At 39.7% G+C, this 23,609-nt stretch overlaps 1 protein-coding gene across 1 annotated transcript in view; it reads left to right on the plus strand.

The window, feature by feature from the left end:
• Window positions 1-415: 415 nt before the first annotated feature.
• tmem8b (transmembrane protein 8B) overlaps window positions 416-23,609 on the plus strand; it is a gene marked incomplete at both ends in the record, with an annotated part of 46,529 nt that continues 23,335 nt past the window's right edge. The window contains 3 exons of the mRNA XM_083674254.1: window positions 416-450; window positions 1,857-2,125; window positions 21,576-21,967. Of these exons, the coding sequence (XP_083530380.1) occupies window positions 416-450; window positions 1,857-2,125; window positions 21,576-21,967 (696 nt within the window). The remainder of the gene's footprint in view (window positions 451-1,856; window positions 2,126-21,575; window positions 21,968-23,609) is intronic.

Raw genomic sequence — 23,609 nt, forward strand, 5'->3', positions numbered from 1 at the left:
CACCACTACTTCCACCTCAAACCACTACAGAAATGCATAAACTCCCTGTGAAAATGTGTCTATACAACATAATAATTGTATGTATGATATGATTACCTATGAGTTGTTATGACTGCTTATGTGTCACAATTTTTTATCCAGTTGTTAAATGTAACAGGACAACCCACATCATGCACACACTTTTATGTTTAATTTAATTAATATTTCCAAAGTTACAAGCAATTACATTTGGGCAAGTCAACATACTGTAGGTGGAAATTACGATAGGAGATAAATCCTTTCTGACTAATTTAGACAAGGCTCTGTTTTCCCCAAGGGTCTCTATGAAGAGTGTCAGTACCTGTTCCAGCCCCAGCTCATTGTGCAAAGGCTTATTGGGATTTCAGTACTGTATCCTGGGTACTTCATTGACCAGATGATCCCAGTCCACAACAGATCGGTGCTTTACAAGTGAGTCAGCTTATCCTTTATTTTCCACATCTGAATCTCTTATCTTCTTTTTGATGTCTCTTCTCTTGCTCTCTCTCTCTCTCTCTCTCTCTCCCATCCTCACTTCACAGGCCATTGTGGACTTTAGTTAATTCTCATTAATTTCTCATAATAGTGCTTTGGTCTCTCAATTGGCAATAAAAGCAAATTAGTAGACGTGATAAGTGGATAGTATATATATACTATAGGTCTATATATATATAGGTTCACAGAGTTGTTTGAAAGTCTCTTTGCAGCCCCTTCCCTACTGGCTTTCCAGCATATCTGATCCTTATGTTAAAGCTCTCTCCAGGTGTGGCCTCTTGAACATCTGCCTCGTACCTAGCCGTTGCATGGTCTTCTCTCCTCCTTTTCCCTTCATGGTTCCATGAGTTCCTTGTGATGCTGGACTGGAGCCTTCGGACAGAATGTCTTATCAGTTGACACCTCATTTTTAGGATTTCAAAAGTTCTTTGTCATGGACTAGTTTAGCCCTCACAAATGGGACCCTTCCTACAGCAGGCTTATGATGGCAAAAAAAAACGTTATGATGGCAGGGAATGGAGCTACTCTTTTGGGGACTATTGAAGTATTGTCATATTCAAGAAAATACTTTTCTTATTTTGAGTTTCCAGTATTCTAAAGATGTTTTTTTAAAAATATGATGTGACAATGTCAATTAAGTAGGAAGACCAATAATTTGGAAATATCCTTTCATTATGTAATCAGGTGTGAAATCCACATAATTGAGTAGAACATTTTTAATGATGGAGACATTAATTAAGCTTGCTAAAATTATTGTTTTTATTCAGGCAAAGTTTCAAAGGAACAATTATCAATTATCTGAACTCCTGAATAGAGTTTATTAACTCTAATCATGTTGTATTTAATTAGGTTTTTTTAAGGTCTTGTTCTCAATTCTTAGTTAACATACAAAACAATTTATTTGATGATGGCTGAAAGAGCAGATTGTAACACAACTAATAGTCCATTGGGTGAAAACATTACATGTTCCTAGACCAAATAAAAGCAAAGAGAACATTACAATCCATGTACTCTTAATTTGAACTATGAATTTTCTTTAAATGTGATATTTTATCTAAGAATATAGGATGGTTGTTTAACAAACTTCTCTAGAAATCAATATTTATTGTGCATATTGACTTAACGTGTTTTTATGTTTGCCTATAAACAGGAAACAAAATAAGAACTACAGCAGCAACATTTTCGAGAACACCCACTGTTCATTGTGAACGCTATTCTTAGACAATATATAAATGCACTGCACATAATGTAGATACATCTATGAAAGCTGATATAAAGGGATATGGTATGGAGCCCTCACGGAAGTCCTATTTCAGTATGCGTGTGTCTCTCTTGTTTGGCAGAGTGTTCATACCGAGCTACATCTCCAAGGTGAAGGTGCAGCTAGTCAACTGCAGCACCAGGAATAAGAGCAGTGAGAGTTGCCCAGTGGTTCTGAAGATTAGAGCCAGGGCACCCCCTGTGCACAACTCCAGTGCCCTGGACTGTAGGGAGTGGAGCCCCTGTGAGCTGGACACACCGCTGCCTGCTTGGGAGCAGTGGTACTACATCCTGGTGGAGAGATACCAGAGCAATGTCGATGTCTACTTCCGCATCGGGGTGCAGGTCAAAGGTGAGTCACATACTGTGTATAGGTGTCATTTAGAGAACGGTTGAAGGTTCGCTTCTCGGCTTCATTCTCCTTTCTTTCTTTCTTTCTTTCTCTCTCTCTCTCTCTCTCACACACACTCACACACACACACACACACACACACACACACACACACACACACACACACACACACACACACACACACACATACACACACACACACACACACACACACACACACACACACACACACACACACACACACACACTCTCTCTCTCTCTCTTTCTCTCTCATTACCTCTCCCTCTTTCTTTATGCTGTATCTCTCTCTCTCTCTGCCTACCACTGTGAAGCTACAGGTTAAGTCCGAAGCAGCATTTACATACCTGTTATGCAAGTGTTAGTTGCATCTCTCTAAAGTACAATCATTTGAGAGATTAAAACATTCAAATTCTTTCAAATGGCCTTGTAGCTCCTCTTTGAAAATCTGCGACGTGACATACAGTAGCATTTGGTTCCAAGATCTTTGATGGAGATTTTCAGAACTAGTACAGCAGCAAATCCTCAAGATGCAAGCCTGGTGTTAACAGCAAGGCAGGATCCCTCACTGTGAACATGTCCACTTGTTGCCATGCTCTCAGCAGCAGAGCTGGGGGCACAGAACAGCATGCCAATACTTCTTTTGACACAACACCCACAGAACAGAGCTAGCTGGGGGCATTTTTGGATGCCCTGTCAAGCAACTGTGTGTCGAAATATTTGAGAATTGCATGATTAAGATTAAAGAGGAACAGCTTGATGATTTGATCTGGGATCCATTAATTCTTTATTTGGATTTATCGACACAAATGTTGCCGACATATGGCTTGTCCTCAGGCATTGGCTCTATAATGCATCCCAATAAGAGAATTTCGGCTTAAGCTAAGTGGGGGTAACCGATTCACAGTGCCTGATTCCCATGATGGGATTCCAGGTGGAATGGGTTAACTGTTATTTGGAGAAAAAAAGGGTTAGGGTTCTCCAGATTAATCGTTTTGACAAATTGGAGTGCTGCACACCACACACCGGAAACCTTTGTCACAGAATGAAGCTGACACTATTTTTGCACTAGATGTTTCAATGGAGTGTTTTTAATCCCTCTCTCCACTGAGTTTCAGTCATAATGATGAATAAAGCAGTTGGATTATGTGGGAAGTATGAAATAGATGGAGAATTCATGCAGACACCAGGGGATTATTATTGCTGTCTATTTGCTGCATCTCTACAAATAAGACATTCTCCTCAAAATGTCAATTTAAAAAGCCATAATAATGACATTGTTTAATTGCAGTTGTCAATGTCTCCTCTTTTCTGCAGTGACATTTCAATCTCAAATACATTAATTATGTCTGATTTGCTGATGATGACTATTAACATGAAGGAATAATTTCAATTAATAAAAAATAAATGAGATAATGTCAGAGAACCAAAGTGAATCAAAGCACTTTTGCACACTAACACAGGTTACATTATGTGCAGATCCAAAGAATATAGGATCCTAAACCTCCTGTTGTGACCTCGAATTGGAGCTATAGCCTATACGTGTATTATACATGCAAAATCGGAATCATCAGCTGTAATGTAAAACTTTTCCTCAAGCAATTTCCTGGTTGAGGATTTTTTCTCCTCTGTAGATAACCCCATTTGAAACTTAGCAAACTATTAAAAAGCTTTGTGTCCATCCTTTTCATAATTCCAGTGAAAGTAAATACCATATATATGATATAAATACGATAGTGTGGCTGCTTAGTATCTATTAGATCTATTTGAACTAGGTTCAATATTCTAAGTGCACCTGGAATGCTTGCGGTGCATAGACTGCATTGCCTGAGACTGACACACCTGTTTTTGGTTCTTGTGTGCAAATTTTAGAACGAGTGGCTGAAATTATACAAATATCCTCTTGTTTCACTTTAAACACCGGCAATGTTAAACACAAGCAATTGTACAGGTATCCATTTCCAAACCAATTCAGGTGTTATCATTGCACAGCCAGCCCTGACTGCCATCTTATATTGGCATTCAGTCAGAATGCTTACTCTTTGTTCTACCCATGACGCCAAGGGACATGGGTAAGTGATGAGATGTGAGAGGCTCTTTGAAAAAGCCTATTGATGTTCAATGAGCCTGGTCTCAGGGCTGCCAGTGATGGGTTTTCACTAGCAAAACAATAGGTTATGATCAGATGGTCACATTCTAAGGGGCAGGAATTGAGAGTGTGCAGTCCCTACGCACCCCTTAGACCAGGCTGCATATACCAAAGGCCCCATATAGAAACTTTAAAGGACAGTACTGAGGGCTTAGTGGAACAGGATGGCAATGTTTCTGGACTGAGCCATTGGCTCTGTTTTCTCTTTCTACTCTCAAGAAACATCACTTCTTAACTAAGCATCATTTCTGTCTCAAAGGTTAATCCTTCATTTGTTTTTCAGCCGAATTGCTGGCCCATCACTTGTTTTTATATGGTTGAGAGATAGGGAAATGTGACCACTCTGAAAATCATAGACAGAGCTCTGGATGCAGGACCTTGGGTCATGATATTCAAATAGTAGTTTAAAAGTTCAAAGCTATACTTATTTCATTTATTTTAAAGACATTGTTTACTGGGACAAAAATAACAGCCTGGGAATTTCAGGCGCATATTTAGCTGTCAAAAACAAAATAAAATAAAAAATATGTTGATATACAGTTGGCACAATAGTGAACTACTAAATATGCATAAGACTAATAACAACAGAAGGTATCAGTAGAATTAGCCTGCTGTATGATATACAACCTACTCTCAGATCTATTACATGACAATTGTGTCAGAAATAAGTGGCTAATATGCAAAAAAATTAAGCATGGTTGTAGCCATAAGCGTTGTATGAGTATTTTTCACAGGGTTACAAGGGTTCAAAACACATTTCCTGAAATTCTACAGATCACAGCCTTCCTGATTGTGTCTTTAATTGTGATCATCGCTCATTAGAACTTCAGGCTTCTGGGACTCCATTCAATGCTTTCTCTTCCCCCCTCAGTGTTTGAGTGAAATTCCTAAATTCAAATTGAAGTTGGCAATCGAGGGATCTCAATCAGCAGTTTCCAAGACAATGAGCCTTGCTTATGGTTCTCTAATGACAGAATTTTATCAAGGAGATGAAACATGTTAGCATGAGCATGTGAAGCATGTCAGATTCAGATAAATGTTTAGGAGCGTGAGCACAGCCAAGAAATATCTCCACAATTGTTTATTTCATCATGTGTGTCTCTCATTTTTGTTTATTACCATTTGAGTACAGAGGCTACCTGGACTACTCACATTAAAAGCATGTCTTGGTATTGTTTTCTTGGAGCATGCCCTTAAGGCCAAAATGTTGCTCTCGTGTTTTTTCTTTTGTGCACCACTAAATTATCTGGGAAAGAAAATGGGAAACGTTTCAGGGTTAGGGTTACTCTCACCTTTATGAAATATTTATAAATGCATGATGAAAGAAAAATAATGGATTGAAGAAAAACAAAGAGCATTTCAATTTGCAAAACAGCTTTTTCACTGAGGACTACTTCCCCTAGCCATTGCTATGCATGTGGTGAGAAAGAGAGTCGACATGACAGAAATATGAACCTTGGAGGAGGCACTCCAGAGTGAAGACAAAAACAGTGGGGGGTAAAGAAAATTCTGTGCTGGTTGACCCTCCTATATCAGCACTTTATGTGTGATCAACACACAGGTGTGATCAGTCTAGAGAGAGAAGCATACGGTAACACCAGTGTTATTCGAACACTTGATCACAAGGTCTATTTAAGATTGTCGCAACAGTCAGGGTTTGGGCTGACCACACTGTTTGCAACCGTAGGTCCTTAATGTGAGCAGTTTATTTTTTTATGTAGACGTTCACAGAAGTAGCAACAGCATACTGTAACACAGTTCTCACCGATATCGGAAAATGTAGGTTAAAGCTATGTTATTTCTTGCTCTGGGGATAGAGTGATCTTACAAGCAGCCGAATTGAGCCAACTGTCCAAAGATGAAATCAGATAAAAAGATGTGTCACTCACCCATCATTCACTTTTCAAGTCTTCCGGAAGTTTTTGCTATGGGTTTCCTGACATACGAGTAAACGATCTACTCACCTCACTTCGCTAACACATCTTTGGTCTGACGTTCACATGACAACCAGAATGCACTGAATGATGACAAATGAAAACAAACATGGATGCGCACGAAGGCAGTAATTAGCATCATTAGTGTATTATTATTATCAGTACAACCTTAAAAAATATATTTTACACACATCATATGTGTCCATTAATTAAACATGTATGCAACATGTTTTGGATTGATGACAACTAAAATACATTTAATCCATTTTAAATTAAGTCTATAACACAACAAAATGTGGAAAAGGTGAAGGGGTCTGAATACTTTCTGAAGCCACTGTGTACGCACACTCACTGTGCACTTTAATAGGAACACCTGTACACCTTCTCATGGTGGAGGTGGTGTAATGGCGTGGGGAATGTTTTCTCGGCACACTTTGGGCCTGTTAATACCAATCAATCATCGCTTGAATTCCACAGCCTATTTGAGTATTGTTGCTGACCATGTGCATCCCTTCATGGCCACAATTTACCCATCTTCTAATGGCTACTTCCAGCATGATAATGCACCTTGTCACAAAGCAAAAGTCATCTCAAACTGGTTTCATGAACATGACAATGAGTTCAGTGTTCTTCAGTGGCTTTCCCAGTCACCGGATCTGAATCCACCTTTGGGATGTGGTAGAAACACATATATATAACATATAACATATATATATATATATATATTAAATTAATTTTTTCCCTCATCAATCTACATACAATACCCCATAATGACAAAGCAAAAACAGGTTTTTAGAAATGTTTGCTAATTTATTAAAAATAAAAAACTGAAATATAAGGCTGTAACATAAAATAATGCGGAAAAAGTGAAGGGGTCTGAATACTTTCCGAATGCACTGTATATATATATATTTGCCCAGCCATCAGAGGACCTAAGTAATTTGTTTGTTTTATTCATTTGAACAATTATTACAAATATATTGTCATATGTGTATACACACAACCATATATTTATTATTATTATTATTATTATTAATAATAATAATAATAATAATAATAATAATAATAATGTGTTTTTTGTTTTTTTAACATGGTAATTTAATTCCATTGTGGTATATTTTGTATTTTTCCTGTTGTACATGCTAAGATATTTTTCATTTTAATTCAGCTGCTCCCAGCCCTTCCCACCTCTCTTGTTATATCCCCCTCTCTTGGTTTCCTTGTGCCATATATTTTTCAATTGTGCTGTGATGTCTCACATAGTTCCTGAAATGTTCAACTCTTACAGCCTGCACAGATTTAAAGCTAAAAATGAATATCTTTGCTAAGAGTATGATTATATTGATCATACATTGAGAATATTGGGTCATGACCTGATTCAATTTGGGTGCTGATGGAGAACCCACTGAGAATCTCTGATCTAAAGGGTCTGCTAAAAGTTTAATCGAGGCACCCAAACTTTCCAGTTTTATTTCCCACTGTGGAGAAAAGATGTGATGTGTTCTTATCGAGCTCTTGATGTCCCTATTGCTGCCCATATCACCTAACCCTGTTTCAAAGCCACGCAGAGACAGACACTATCCTGCATTAGACAGAGAGGATGGTGCTTAATACCCTCATCCATCTTCTAGAACGGAAAATGACCTTGGTTAACATGAATCACTGATAACCCTGAGACACTAGGAAGAGGTTCTCATGTTCTATGACTCAGTGTCTAATAAAACTGCTACATTGTATTCTACATGATTGTATTCTCTGTGCAGCAGAAAATCCCTCTAAGGTTTGTCCGTGTACCCTGCGTGTTGGCCATAAATGAGCACAGAGGATCAAACACTTGCATTTTATCTGCTGTACTGTTGGAGATTGGATTGGAATTTTGACTTCTTCCCCCCTGTGTGGACACAGTAACTTTACATAGGGTGCATCTCAATAGTCTCTTGTAGCGTTCCCTCCATGCAAAATTGTAAAAGAGGTGGACAGGTGATAGCAAATTCTCAGTTGGCATCCACTGTATTGCTTTCACATAGCCTGTGTATTCAATCAGCAAAGAGAGCAGAGTTACACTCTTAGAACTAACAGTTCTATATGGGACCAAAAAAGGTACCATGGTTTGATACATACTGTATAAGGCACCCCCAAAAGTGCTGTATACAATAGAACCATTTTACATGGTTCTTATGAAATAACCATATTGGGTTCTCTAAATGGTTTTAAATAGAACCATGTATGGTGCCATTTATGAATCATGGTATAGAACCTTGTTTAAGTCTAAAGAACCTTAAATGGTTCTATTTGATAGTCTAAATAACCTTAAATGGTTCTATTCATAGTCTAAGGAACCATACAGGGCTCTATTTTGTAGATATTTTATTTTTAACTAGTAGAAGTAGTAGCCAAGCTTCAGGAAGGGTCCAGGCAATTTCACATTGGCAGACCACAACATACCTCAAAGTTACAAACTTCAAGAAACCTCAAAGGTGAATAGCCTCGGGTGACAATTTTAATTAAAAGATGTGGAGGGCCGCAACACGAGACTACCACACAGTCCACGCCAATGGGTGCCAGACTAACCACCCCAACAAAACACATGCATGGACATGTGCACAGATGTAATACAGTTAAAATCAAAGAATCAAACAAGAACCAACATCACAGGTACATCGGTTAGTGAGATAATGAAACACAAAGAATGGAAATTCACAATTACCCACAATTCCCTGGAAACAGGAGGGAGCGATGTAGTAAGTTTGCTGGAGAATTTTGGTTCATTATGTTGAGATCACAATTTCAAACAGGAGCGTCACATGGAATGAAATAGGCAAAAAGGTTCTAAATAGCACCTCTTTGATGAAAAGGTTCCAAAAAGCACCACTTTCATAAAATGGTCCTATAAATGACTGCATTAAATCTTAAAGGTGCCATAAAGAACCCTTTAAAGAGTGTAGGCTATGAAGGATACATTTGTTTTCATTTTAACCTTGATTGTTTGTGCATTTCTTTTTACGGCCATCTCGGATAGAGGGATTATCCAGATTGAAGGGATGCACCTTTAATACGGCAACTTACCGATGCACCACCTCATCCTATTCCTGTATTGTGTCCAAACCCCTGAAAACCTTGTCATCTCATTGGCTGACATTGATTAATCTCCCTTCATCTTTAGACCATCAACAGTGGCTCATCAAGCATCCCCCCAAAGAGAGATTTGACAACTGTCCTCCTCTGTTTATCTCAGGAGCAGCTGTCAAGATATTACCTCCCCTGCAAAAAGCAATTTTGCACTATGTTGATTTATGCAAAAGTAAGGTGTCGCAGTTGCATTGCAAGAATGAAATATGTGTGACCACCAACAATGTGAATGAAAACACAATTGGGTAAATGTCCAACATGACACTATTTTGTGTGTTTTTGATTAAGTAATTACTTATGATGTCTCTTCTTGTCATTTATACAGAAACACACTCACATTGAAACACACATTCAGCAACTGTGAGGTACTTCATGTATCTCAAATATAAGAATCTCACCAGTAATGATCTTCAGATAATGCATGCTGGTACTATATAAATGATACGGAGGAAATGCTTTCCATTTTTATTGACTGAATATGTATAAATGATAATTCAGTCAGGACATGTAACTTTAATGAAAATGGTAATACATTACGTTTGGCGTAATTGGATGGCTCTGCTCTGATACATCTCTCCACCAGGGTGTTAAACAAACATTAAATACAATGTTATAAGGCAGGGAGCCATAAACTTTACAAACTCCCTGTAGGTAGGTAAAACACAGAGCAAACCTTCAGGTGAAAGCTGGGGTGATGGGTGGGACGACCGAAATGTAACTCGCATAGCCAGTGGTGAAACACCATCACCTGACAGCCAGTTGCCCTTCTCCTTAAAGTGCTCTGCTTGAACCTACGTAGACTTCAAGTACTATCTTTGTCCAAGAAACATTACTTAAAGGGGCATTTGACTCAAAAAGCAAATTTTGAGCAGTTTCTTGTCAGTCCACAATATATTATTTTGCACATACAAGCCTGATAGATATCCTACTGTAGTAGTAACCTCTTCCCCAGGCTATTGTATGATATCCTACTGTTGTAGTAACCTCACCCCGGGCTATTGCGCACAGCATATAACATATAAGCCTGGAATAACAACGACTGAAAACTGGCCTTAGTGGGACTGAATTTACTGAGTAAAATATTTGTCAGTATTTGATTTCAGCAAATCACACATCTGCAAGGCATGGCTCCAAATCAGAAATGTGTGGTGCGCAAGCACTGGGAGATGATTGATGCGAGGTAAAGCCAATGGCTATACAACCAGTAGTTTCTCCGAGGCATTCTAGTGTGTAATCGGAGGCCAAGTTCAACCCGTTGGTCCACCAGACCTTGCGAGCATTTGGGCGATTGTGTCAAGGAGATTACTGTAGGAACAAGATTACTGTAGTAGTAACCTACAGTACATTTACTTGACACAAAACGCAACATCATGAGGCTGTTCCAGGAAGTAAAGATTCAATTAGGATATCTATGAGCCTTGTATGTGCAAGAGAATAATATTTTAATATATTTAATAATATCATATATTTAATAATATAATTGCTTGCCCGACAAGAAATAAACTAAATGATTTTTGAGTAAATAATGTCTCCTCTAATAATGTTACCGCCCAACCAAAGGTGAACCAGAGTACTATATTTTATTAGGACATGTGTTGTTTGTTTGGAATGCAACATCCTCAGTCTTTAGCTTTTAGTCTTCTGCTAGGCTTTGTATCAGCCACTCTGGAGGCCATGAGTCCATGACTACTGATCAAAACACTTATGTTCTGAGTGCTCTGAACTTGTGTGAGTGCAGATGGGGCAGTAGCTGCTATGCAATTCCTTCAGGGACATTCGAATGTCAGTCGCTGTTATTTTTGCTTAGGGAAAGATTCTGCATGCTAGCCTCAGTAAGTAACCTTTGCAAGATAATCATCTTCTGCTGTCTTTCCTTATCTTCCTTATCCTCAGTTATTATTAGAGGCGGGTGTTCTGAAATCAACTTTGACAGTTCTCCCCTGATTGTTCTCTGTTGGCATTGTCGAGAGTATTTGTAATTACTCCAAAGCAATCTGTGCCAAACTTTGTTAATCAACCTGACATTTGAAATACAATGAGGCAATGGTGTGGTGAAGGACCTCTCAGAGTGAGAGCTTCTGGAGTACAATTAGAGATATCATTGGGGATGTAGAGCTGTTGTTCCTGTTCCTAAAATGTCCCTCACCAGATACAGATTGTCTTTTACAATAGAGTAAGATGTGCTCTCTTCTTCCAATTGAATACATTACAGTCACCACAGGGCAATGACTTTTGCGAGACATATTTTCATCTGTACAGTACATGAAAAAGTTACGTTAGTCAGCTCCACATTTGCAGTCTCAGCCTCACAAGCATTTTTGTGTCTAATAGGATCAGGAACTTGTCCCTGTCAGTGTTATATTAACAAAGTAATTGGAAGGCTTGCTGTCTGATATCTCAAGCTGGTAATTGCGTTTTGATCCAGAGCCAAAACATGCATGGCAAGCCGAGGGATCTTGTCCTGTTACTCTATCTCAACGGAGTGTTTCGAAAGCTCTGTAATCCTCTTAAACAGTTGCAAGCCGTGAATTCTGCCTCTTTTCCAAAACCATCTCTCTCTCACTGTCCCTGGCTGGGAGATGGTGTGTGGTACAGTGTCAGCCCGGGGGGGCGTGAGATAGAGAGAGAGAGAGAGAGAGAGAGAGAGAGAGAGAAAGAAAAGAGAAAAGCTTTTGCAGATAGAAATATGTGTGAGATTAGCGATGTGCTAATTTAACATCTCACAGTGAGATAAGGTGCGGCATGGTGGGTTGGTGTGTGTCCGTGTCATGTGAGTGTCATAATTAAGCATGTGTCATACATTTTGCATTTCATAAAAGTGCAGATTTTCTCAACTCAACAAATATTAGAGCGGTCTTGTTAAAGCCCATAATTGACAGTGCAAGTGACCTCAGTGTTTATTCAAAAGTCTAGACCAAAGCTATAAGGCTGTCTTCATGTATGTCTGTTGCATGTCTTCAAAGGGGGCTTTTCATGTGTCATAAGTGGCCTCTCCTCCTGAAGGACTGCAGTGACTAAGAGCTGGTCTTCACCAGGAGGGCTGAGATGGGCTTTGTGCTCACTCTGCAGGGGTGGATTATGAGTCCGCTTTCACAGGGTTCCCTCCTGCAGTTCCATGCACTACCGCACACTCTGTCACCATGGCAATGCAAATACTAATTATTCACACCCCCCATTGTCTGTGTGCGATATTTCACTTGACCTTTCGCGGAGGTGGTCTCAGAACAGAGCCTGAGAATGCTTCCAGTTCCGTGAAGGAGTGTTCACAGGAGTCCTCTCCTTCTTGTTCAACCCCCCACTGCTCTCTTCTCTCTCCACTTTCCCTGATATTGGGGGTTGTAAATTGTGTGGGTGCTGCAGGAGTGGAATTCATCCACCCACGTTTCAGCTGTGTCTTCACAGTCATCTACTGTTCTTTTCACTAATGAGATCCTCTGTGTACCAATGTGTTCGCTTACTATGATATCCAACACACATTGCACTCTAGGAACTAACAACTCTATATGGAACCAAAAAGGGTTCCATGCTTTGATATACATAAGGCACCCCTAAAAGTGAAAGAACCATATGGGGTTCTCTAAATGGTTCTAAATAGAACCATGTATTGTGCCATTTATGAAACATGGTATGGAACCTATTCTATTTTGTGGATATAACTAGTAGAAGTAGTACCCTACTGTATCTTCAGGAAGAGTGCAGGCAATTTCACATTGGCAGACCAAAACATATCTCAAAGTTAATAACATCAAGATACCTGAAAGGTGAATGGCCACGCATAACAGTTATTATATGTGGAGGACTTCCCTGATAGACTGCCACAACAAAACACAACCATGAACATGAGCACATATGTAATACAGTCAGAATTTAAAAAAACATTGGTTGTGAGATAATGTAGCACAAAGACCATACATTCACTTTCACCAACAATTACCTAGCAACAGGAGGGAGTAATGTAGCAGGTTCACTGGGAACTATGGGTAAGTGTGAATTTTAGAGTGTTATGTTGTAATATCTCACTAAATATACCTTTGGATCAGAACAAGCATTATGATTGGCCCAGAGGCGTTAGCACAAAGCTGTGCTTTGTTCCCAGAGACATTAGCATGAAGCCGTGCTTTGTTCCCTAAGTAACAGCTATGACACATTTGACCTGTTTATCATTGCAGTAATATCCCATGCACAAACACTTGAATTCGTATAAAATATTATAACCTAGGGCGTATGAAAAGCTAAAAGCTGATGTATTAGCTTATTATGGTTAGGGTTAGGTATAAAATGTGACTTGTGCGGCGGTTAGGCAGTATTAGGCATTAATATTGAGTGGTTAATTCGAACCAGTGATGTTGAGATTGCAAGATTCAGTTTCGTATTGAACTGTCAGTTTCTGTCTGCCAGTATAAATGGTCCCTTTCACGTCCGCTCGGTCACATTTGTAATATTTCATACAAATTTGGTGTTCTGCTGTTTGTATGAATTGATAAAAGGTTTGTGTGGGATTGAGAGGCCTCTGCTTCGTGTCGGGCCTAAGAGCGCCCCTCAGCTGTGACTTTATTCACATTAAAGCTCTCGTGCCTTATTGCTTAATTAAATAGGTGCATTATGTGGAATGCGATAGGTAAAATGGTTTCAAAAAGCACTTCTCTGATGAGCAGGTTCTAAAAAGCACCTCTGATGAAATGGTTCTAGAAATGACTCCATAAGGCACCCCTAAAAACTCCTGAAACAATAGGAGAGTTGGATGTGTAAATTCATGTGTCAAATGTGTCAATTCTTGCTGTGTTACAGGTACAGTTGTACACACAGAAAAATTACGTTCCTCCTTTCCTGCTTGTAAAAAGCCACGGCTGGGTTGCCACTTACAGTAGCAACCCCCAAAGGGACACTCTGAATCCCTGTGACATTACACCACTCCCTTTCACACACTGCTCTTATATAAATAAGATACCCACAGTGTATCTTCCAAGGACTTTTGGAAGATTAGCTTGTTGAGTGCTAAGATAGATTCTAATAAAACTACACTAAACAGTGCCTTTCATTTGGCCGAAGATAACGTACAAGAGGTTTTTATTGGGTTTCTGTGCAAAGGGAGTGGGGAGCATGAAACAAGGACGTTGCATTGAGGCAGTGGCGATAAATCTTTGATGCCTGCGCCTATCGTATCCAAGCTCAGCATCACACACACGATGGACCTGTTCTGTAAATCATCTTGTCAGAGGAGTAAATCCTCAACTCTGCTCGGTACACTCGTACTTCTTGGGCCTCTACTGATGTTGAAGGGCTGCTTCACCTTTCACTGCAGCTGGGAAAGTCACATCCGTGGACTTAGTGTAGCCCTGACTTTGTTCATAACTTTGACTTTGTTTTGATAATGTCTGTGGTCTGCACTGGTTCACCTGTCACTTCATTCTATAGCGAAGGTTTCACTCACTTCTCCACATCTGTTCTTTCCGTACCTACAGAACCCTAACCTGTGCCTCTTCAGCGTGATTTTTGTTTACATCCATCAGTAGGGGTTGTCTGTATAGCAAAGAAATGTGACAAAACTATAGCTGACCCAATCAAAATATGAAGTTAACTGAAAAATATTTCAACCCTGTTTCTATTTGGACCCCCACCACCATGATATCATGATTTGTCTGAATTGGTAACTGACTGATAAGTACCTCCCTGGAAAGTTTGTGTTTTGAAACTTAGAATTTCAAAGGGGTCTGAACAGGCCATACAGTACCTGTTTGTAAACTGTGTTGGTGGGTATTTGTATATGAAACTGGCACTGAATGATTTGAAGCCTCAATTTCCATGCATGTTGCTTTTATGTCTCAAGGCAATTGAATCATTTTCCCTCCCTTAAGTGAGATGTCTCTTCCATGTCTGCCGCAATGTGTGCTTTATTTGATCAGGAATCCACAGAGCTATAGAATAGAAACACTTTGTTAAACTGATGTCGGATCAGCCTTGAGCTTGAGTCAATGAGTGAAACTTTGATCTGGGAATGAGGCAATCCAAAGCCCCGGAACGGCAGTTTAGCATATATTTGCATCAACAGATGATAGGTCTGCAGAGCGGTATCCCGAAGCTATTACAACTTTGAACTCAAGAGTTTCCATAGCTGCAACTTCCCTCACAGAAACTGTGTCCATGCACACTGAGCTGAGCCAAGGCCGGGTGGGAGCATGGCATCATGCACACCACCATAGATCACATTTTGCTGATGGTGCTTTTTAAGTAAGATGTCCTTGCCAGCGTGCAACATCTGTCACGGGGCAAGAATCGTCTGTGCGCAGCAGAAATGTCAGCAGTAGAAGACATGCGGGGATTTAGGCCATTCTGCGGCAGGAGTGTTGTATGAGGTATGCTGGTAATAGAAACAAGATGCCTAATGGCAAAACACCTCATATGTGTGAGTGACAGGGTTAGGAATTTAAAAGTCTGAAAAGTGTAGCACTTCATGAAAAAATAGGTACACACTTAAAGCCCACCCCCCCTCCAACCACACAAGCAGATATACAAACCAACACACACACACTCTATTTCTACATCTGGATAGCTTTGATTGTTTGTGTCTTCCTCTAACCCTAAATGACAAATGAAGATGCCAGATCTCTAGAGAATATAACCTGCAGAGGTAGCTCTGGCTCTGTGTTGCAGACTAAAAGTATACATTCAGTGATCATGTTTCTTGCCATGAATTCATGCTCATTTGGATTAATTAAATCAATAGGTACAGTATAATGCATATATTTATAGGGATGGATAATGGCTTATAATATAGCATGATATTGTAAGCCTAGAATATTACTTTATTGTCCATCTGAATATTACTTTATTGTCCACACACACACACACACACACACACACACACACACACACACACACACACACACACACACACACACACAAGAAACACATACTGTAGGTGTCTCGAGTGGGGATTGGTCCTGTGTTTCCCATATTCAAAGAGAGCACTTTTCACAGTACTAATAGACTCGGCTCACTTAGTAGTGAGAATGTGTCTGATAGTAAGATAGATAGTAATAGTGCACTGCTAAGGCTAGGGTCGTTACAATATGTACATACAATATGTCTGTCCATTAGGTCTTTTTTCAACTGATGGAAAATGGCTGATAATTGCTCAGATCAGTTTCTGTCCCTGGTGGCTACCTCTTCAAATTGTGCGCACATGTAGAAACACAACAGCTATGTCCGACACGGCAAGTCCATTACAGGGGTTATAATATTTGTAGATGTTGTTTGGAAATTTGAACTGAATTTCACAATGGTGGCAGATTTTTTAACAAACTTACGCCCTACTCCTTTAAGTAAAGTGTTACCAAGAATGTTTACTTTTTTAAACTAAAAGGAACACAACCCTATTTGCATTCAAAGCTCTCAAAACAGCACCACCTACATTTACAGTACTTTATTGGCACCACAGTACAGTTACCAGACCGGTACTGTATTTTGTCTATACAATACATTGCTGTAAAACATTTTACAGTAAGCAAAGAGGTACTGTATTACACAAAAACAATACTGTTCTGTATTTTTCCTGTATTATTAATTACTATAAATTCCACAGCAATAGCTTATTGATTTTTAAAGCAAATAAAACACTTTACTGTAGGTTTAATGGCACCATATGCAGGATTGCACTATGTTTTGATGTTTACTATGGGAATTGCAATGACAATTTATAACATTTTCCAAAACATTTCACTACACTTGTCACAAACTGTACTTAAACCAATAACCCCACCAAAAGTATTGGACAGTACAGCAGAGGAAGTAACAGTGAAAACCCCCAAACAACATCCCGGGAGGTATAACAGTAAGTATGAAGAATTGGTAGAAAAACACTGAATGATAGAGAAAGGACTGGTTAAGAAAAATACATTTATTCCCCAGGACAACTTCAGACAGTTATGGACATCTACACAAGTGGTCACATGACCAACTAACACAAGTTAACATTACGTTATATCTGACTCCAAACGATACTTAATGGTTAATAATGATTGATAATGATTTGCTCATCCCTGTGTGACACTCATCATCATATTGGATCCTAGATATCCTTAAGAATACCCAATATGCTACCACCATGCTCTCAAGTTACAATGAATCACGAGGAGTTTATGCTTAGTCCAATACCTGAAGCCGATGACTTGACTCTATTTGTTGTTAACGATGCATGTGAACATTACACATTAATGGTGAACTCTTTGTGATAACCTGGTCACAATTATTAGGCTACCCCGAGAAACTCAAATAATGATTGGTCTGTATCTTCCTTAAATATATCCTCCAAACAATAGAACATAGATGGGAGAGGCCAGTTGGCATATACTATGTACATTACAATAACAAATTAAATTGCCAGATTAATTGGTAGATTAAGCTTTTGCCATCACCTATTGGCAAGCAAGCAAAAACGTGTCTTTTGGAGTCTAGTTTTCTCAAACAAATCCTCTGTACATCCTTTATTGATGTTACTGCATGCAGTAACATCGCAGTTTGCACACTCGATTAAGCCAATGGCTATGTGTCCATTTTCGAGGGCCTTTCTATTGGCTTAATCAAGGCCAAGTTTAACGTGTTGGTCCACCAGACCTTTCGCACTGATAAGTTGCTCCCTGACAGTCTGACAGATGTCAGGTAGTTAAACAAATTACAGTAAGAGTATACAGTAGGTCAGAGATTCATGCTTGTCCGACAATATCGCCAGGGTACTGCGGTAGAAAACTAGCCTTCTCCAAACATTTTATTTGAGGTGTTTCACCACGGCAATACAACCACCAGAGAGCAAATCTAATGGATGGGCTTGTTGTGAAACAGTAGCTCATAGCTGCATCTTTACTTGCCCAATTTGTGAGCTGATATTAACTGTATATTTTAAATTCCTTTTTTTCATTCTGAATTAACAATAATGTCAGACTATGTAGCATATGAGTTATTTCAATTTAGAAAAGGAAAAGTTGCTCTGTATATTAAAGAGTGATCGGTATATTAAAGAGTGAGCTAAGATAGAGGGACTTGTAAATACTTATCACAGAACCATGACGAACATCTTTTATGTGATAAGTGAGGTGATCAGGATGATGAGGATTAAGTAATTTATACAGACAGAACAAACTCTCTTTTCAAATGCTGGTGATGAGCAGAGAATTACAATATAGTGGGGGAAGGTGTGAGGGAAGGTGTGGAGTCAGGGATGCTGAGCAAATTTGTCACCAACTGTGGGCTTATGCTACAGTCATCTTCTGCTACAGTCATCTTCTGCTGTCCTATATAGGTCAGTAAGCGTCACAATGGGCTCTGCCAAGGAGGTTGCCCTCCAACTGATAGAAATGCATTGAAAATGCTGTGGTTATTTTGTATGCAAATCATTCAATATTATCAGATGTAATATGGTCTAAGGCAGCCAGAACAGATTCCCACATAGGCTATCGGTCGATAAAGTCACCCAAGGGTGTGCTAATTTATTGTTTGAGCCCAGCACTGACACAGTTAACTCAAATAGTCAAGGGCTTGGTGATTTGTTTATTAGTTGGCTGAAAGGGACCAAGTGTGAAAACACCCTTAGTAAACAGTAGGCAGTTTGACCATTAATTAAGTCACACCTTATCTGCATGTTCTTTGGGCCAGGACTGTTGGCATTTTGGACAAGACGATGATCATTGTGGAGGACCAAAACGCTTTATTTGAAGAATCTGAAATGTCTTCATTTCGCTGTGATCCTCATATTAATCAAGGTCTTGGCACATTCAGATCTCTAAGGGGCAGATTCATTTAAATTTTCTCTCAGTACTCCCTGTTTTTCTCCTCTGAACGTCCCCTGTAAAGCCCTGGCTCATTTACAACCATGCGATTCTCTCTCTACAGGGTTGCTGTTCTACTGTAAACTGGTCTAATGGCAAATATCCCCCTATTGGCCTTTCTTATTGTCGATTTAGAACCATGACACATGAGATTGAGCAGTTTATTAACTATCAGGTGCAGGGGGGCCAGGGCCCTAAGTCAACCAGCCTGTGAGCTTCAATGACCTCTGGGATTCAGTTAATTGACAGAGGCTGAGGATAACTGAAAGGCCAAAAATAACATCATACTTCTAGAAGGGATGACAGAGATCAGTGACTTTAACACTTCCTGTGGGCAACCCTATTAAAGAAAATTCAATCTCCATCTCTTCATTTATATGTTAATGAACGCATGATTTATCCATTATTATTTCATTTTATGCTGTCTTGATGTTTTACGGTATTCAAGTTGAGAACATGGTTTATTATAGGTGTGTGATCCACTAATTGAATACAATTCAAATTAGCTTTACTGGCATGAAATACGTTGGTAAATATTGGAGTGAGATAATTAAAATTCAGTGAGATATTGTATTTGCACAGATTTACAGCGCCACAAGTTAGTTTGATATATGTCTGAAAGGCCTCAACTAGACATCAGGTATACAGTGGAGATGCAGCGGAAACAGAGAATGTGGACTGTGGTGTCATGTCTTTGGATGTGTGTACATGAGTGGGAGCAATTTTATCACAAGCACACACACACACACACACACACACACACACACACACACACACACACACACACACACACACACACACACACACACACACACACACACACACACACACACACACACACACACACACACACACACACACACACACACACACACACTCCTCTCACCTCTTTTAACAATACTTCCTAGTTGTTTTTTTCCTCATTGTAGCCAATTGATAATTGATTTTCTACTTCTATTTGTTGTGCATCTTGCTTTTGCATTTAGCTACAGTGCACTCCTTAATCCCGCTCTGATGCGTAAAATAAATACCATATTTATATAACAGATAGTTTGCAAGAGAGCAAGGAACTCATTAAATTGCCTGTTTAATTATGTTTTTGTAATGAAATACATTACAGTATATACATACTGTTTTTCCAAATCATTCGATCAAACATTGGCGAAAAAGAAGGCCCTATTTTTGGGTTTACTTTTGTTTTGAAAGATAATATGACTGGTTGATATGTCTGGATAAGGGGCGGTATTCAAGAGCCAGTGTAAAAAGAAGGAGCTCTTGACAGGATTTTCTATTACCAGCCCCTGAGCGTGGTCCCTTGTTCATGAAGCTGCCACTGCCTTCACAAGTGCACTTTAAAATGGCTCATCTACTTCCAGAAATGACACAGCTAGGCACATATGCAAACTAGACAGCCGGAGAGGAGAGAGTCTGTGATCCTTCTCTCTGAGGTCTTCTGGAAATTAATTTTATGATCTTTTGCGAGCTGACAGGAATGCCCTATTAGCTCCTGAATTACCTATTTACTTGTCTCTGCTGAATCATAAACTATAAATGCCAGACATTACTTGTTTTCTCTCTCTTGCTTGACACTGTTTTTACCTCTTCCCTCTCTCCCACCAACCATTATTCTGCTATATTATTGTATTTGACCTCACTCTACGTGCATATATGGGTCTTTTACACACACACACACACACACACACACACACACACACACGCACACACACACACACACACACGCACACACACACACACACACACACACTCACTCACACACACACTCACACGCACATACGCACATGAACACACGCACATGAACACACACACACACACACACACACACACACACACACACACACACACACACACACACACACACACACACACACACACACACACACACACAATTTGCTAACAATTACGCTGTCTTCATTTTGTAGATCAACCATATCCTTGGTGGTTAAATATTCAGCCTCATCGTTCATTATAGCAGTGCACAGCACTTTTTTTTTTTCCATTTTCTGCTGTCTTGATGTTTTACAGAACAAAGTTGAGAACAGAGTTGAGGTGTATGATCCACTAAAATTCAATTAAAATGAGCTTTATTGGCAAGAAATAAGTTTGTAAATATTGCAATGAGATAATATAAATTCAGTTAGATAATGTGTTGGCACAGATTCACAACGCCACAAGTTAGTTTGATACATGTCTGAAAGGCCTCAACTCACCTCTGGTGTCTACTACAACTAGACATCAGGCACACAGTGGAGATGCAGTACACCGGTAATGTTTTTCTCCTTAGCAATTGTATTACACATTCACACATGCACACACACTCCTCTCACCTCTTTGAGCAATACTTCATATTTTAACTAAAGGTTTCTTCTGTCTCACACCAGATTGCTCCAAACCCCATACTGCCAAGGGTACTGCAGCCGGCTCAGCCCTGAACATGCCCCAGTCTTTCGGCACGCCCATGGGCTTCTCCCTGACTGAAACCCTCTCCGCAGCGGGCCTGCCCAGCCTCCCCAATAACGGATCAAAACACACAAGTTCCGTCCTCAACTCTGGGGATAGCATTACCTACCTGGCCCCTACCGCAGATGCCAACAAGTGCTGGCCCATCCGCCCCACGCTACGGAATGAACTGGACACCTTCTCTGTGCACTTCTACATCTTCTTTGGGCCAAACATATCCATCCCCCCAGACAGGGCTGCTGTGTTTGCCATCAACCTGATGCCCGTCCTAGACAGTGGGGGAGTCCTCAATATGGAGCTCAAACTCAACATGGTGAGTCCCAGCAATCAACTTATGAGTGTTTAAAGGTCACTTCATCCTCATAATGTGTCAATTGTAAATCTTACAGTTTGCTGAAAGAACAGGCTTTTTACAACCAGACCTAGATCCAAAAGCATTTAATTGAGCCTGCTTGGTGTGCCAGATAGGTGGGCGTTTGCAATTTTTGGACAATTCCATTGGGTCAGTGGTGCCAGGCAAACTCAATCAAGCAAGTATTTAAAGTTTTGAAGCCAGAACTGTTGACAACACGAAGCAGATTGTCATTTTGGCAGCATTGCTTCTAAAACGCCCACAACAGGTAAGTTCCAGGCCAAGCACGATTCTGCAAAATCAGCAACAGTCCATGTATTGTTGTGGAGGGGATTCTCTCGCCCCCATTCAGCACACAGTGGCATGGAAGCTGTTTTTGTAATTTAAAAGTTTTTTTTAACATAATTTAAGTTTTATTTGTACACTGACAATAGTCTGGATGTGCAATTTCATAACAATTATGCTGTCTTTTTATTTCCTTGTCCACACTGTCAGACAAGCTTTGATGAATTAATATGGCAGGAACTTCCAAAGTTCTATCCAGTACATTCTCATCACACAGGTACAATACATTACAAACAGGGAAGGTAGAAAGAGATTTTTTTTTAATTAGGGTGAGGTATGCAAAATACCCCTATTTTCATACAAGGCATCAAAGCATTATACTGGCTGGATTACACCCCAAATCCATTAAACTGAAAAGTAGCAGCATTTAATAAAAAGAGGAATAAGAGGGAGGAGGAAATGTTTCAGAGCGCTTAGATAACTGCAGTTTTCAAGGAACAAAATGTGTACTTTCATCTTTAAATTCTGACTTTTAACTACAGGGGAAATCATGTCTACTATCTCAGATTACAGCATTTCCAATGCCACATTTTCCCCTGCACGATACAGACTTCGATACACAAATCTAGAAAACATTTTGCTAAAATATTTCTGCCCTTTCATGTAGAGTAGCACACAGTACGGCCAAATATGATAGTTCCCTCCCTGTTGACTGTAATTCCACATATCTTTCTTGATATGCCATCCAGTTCAGAGAGATTTGTTATGTTTGAGAAATTAAAGTCTAAATAATTCACATGCCATATCCACTGAAACGGAGATACATGGCCGGGTAGTGCCACATGCCATTCTTGGTCTCAGGAGACCTCCTATGATGGACTAGAACTGTGATGCTCTTTTTAAGCTATATTGTTGACCAACTTGTACATCCTTGACACTATACTAATACTGGGTAAGGCCTCTCTTTGCTCTCAAAACAGCTTCAAATCTTCTTGGCATTGATTCCACAAGATGTTGAAAACATGCCTTTGAGATTCTGGTCCATGATGACATGATTGCATCAGGTGCACTTTCAAGCTGTGAATCTCCCGTTCTACCACATCCAAAATGTGTTCTATTAGATTCAGATCCAGTGACTGGGAAGGCCACTGAAGAACACTGAACTCATTGTCATGTTCATGAAACCAGTTTGAGACGACTTTTGCTTTGCGACATGGTGCATTATCATGCTGGAAGTTGCCATTAGAAGATGGGTAAATTGTGGCCATGAAAGGATGCACATGGTCAGCAACAGTACTCAAATAGGCTGTGGCATTCA

The sequence above is a fragment of the Argentina silus genome (assembly GCF_951799395.1).
Source record: "Argentina silus genome assembly, chromosome: 7".
In the NCBI taxonomy this organism is placed as follows: Eukaryota; Metazoa; Chordata; class Actinopteri; order Argentiniformes; family Argentinidae; genus Argentina; species Argentina silus.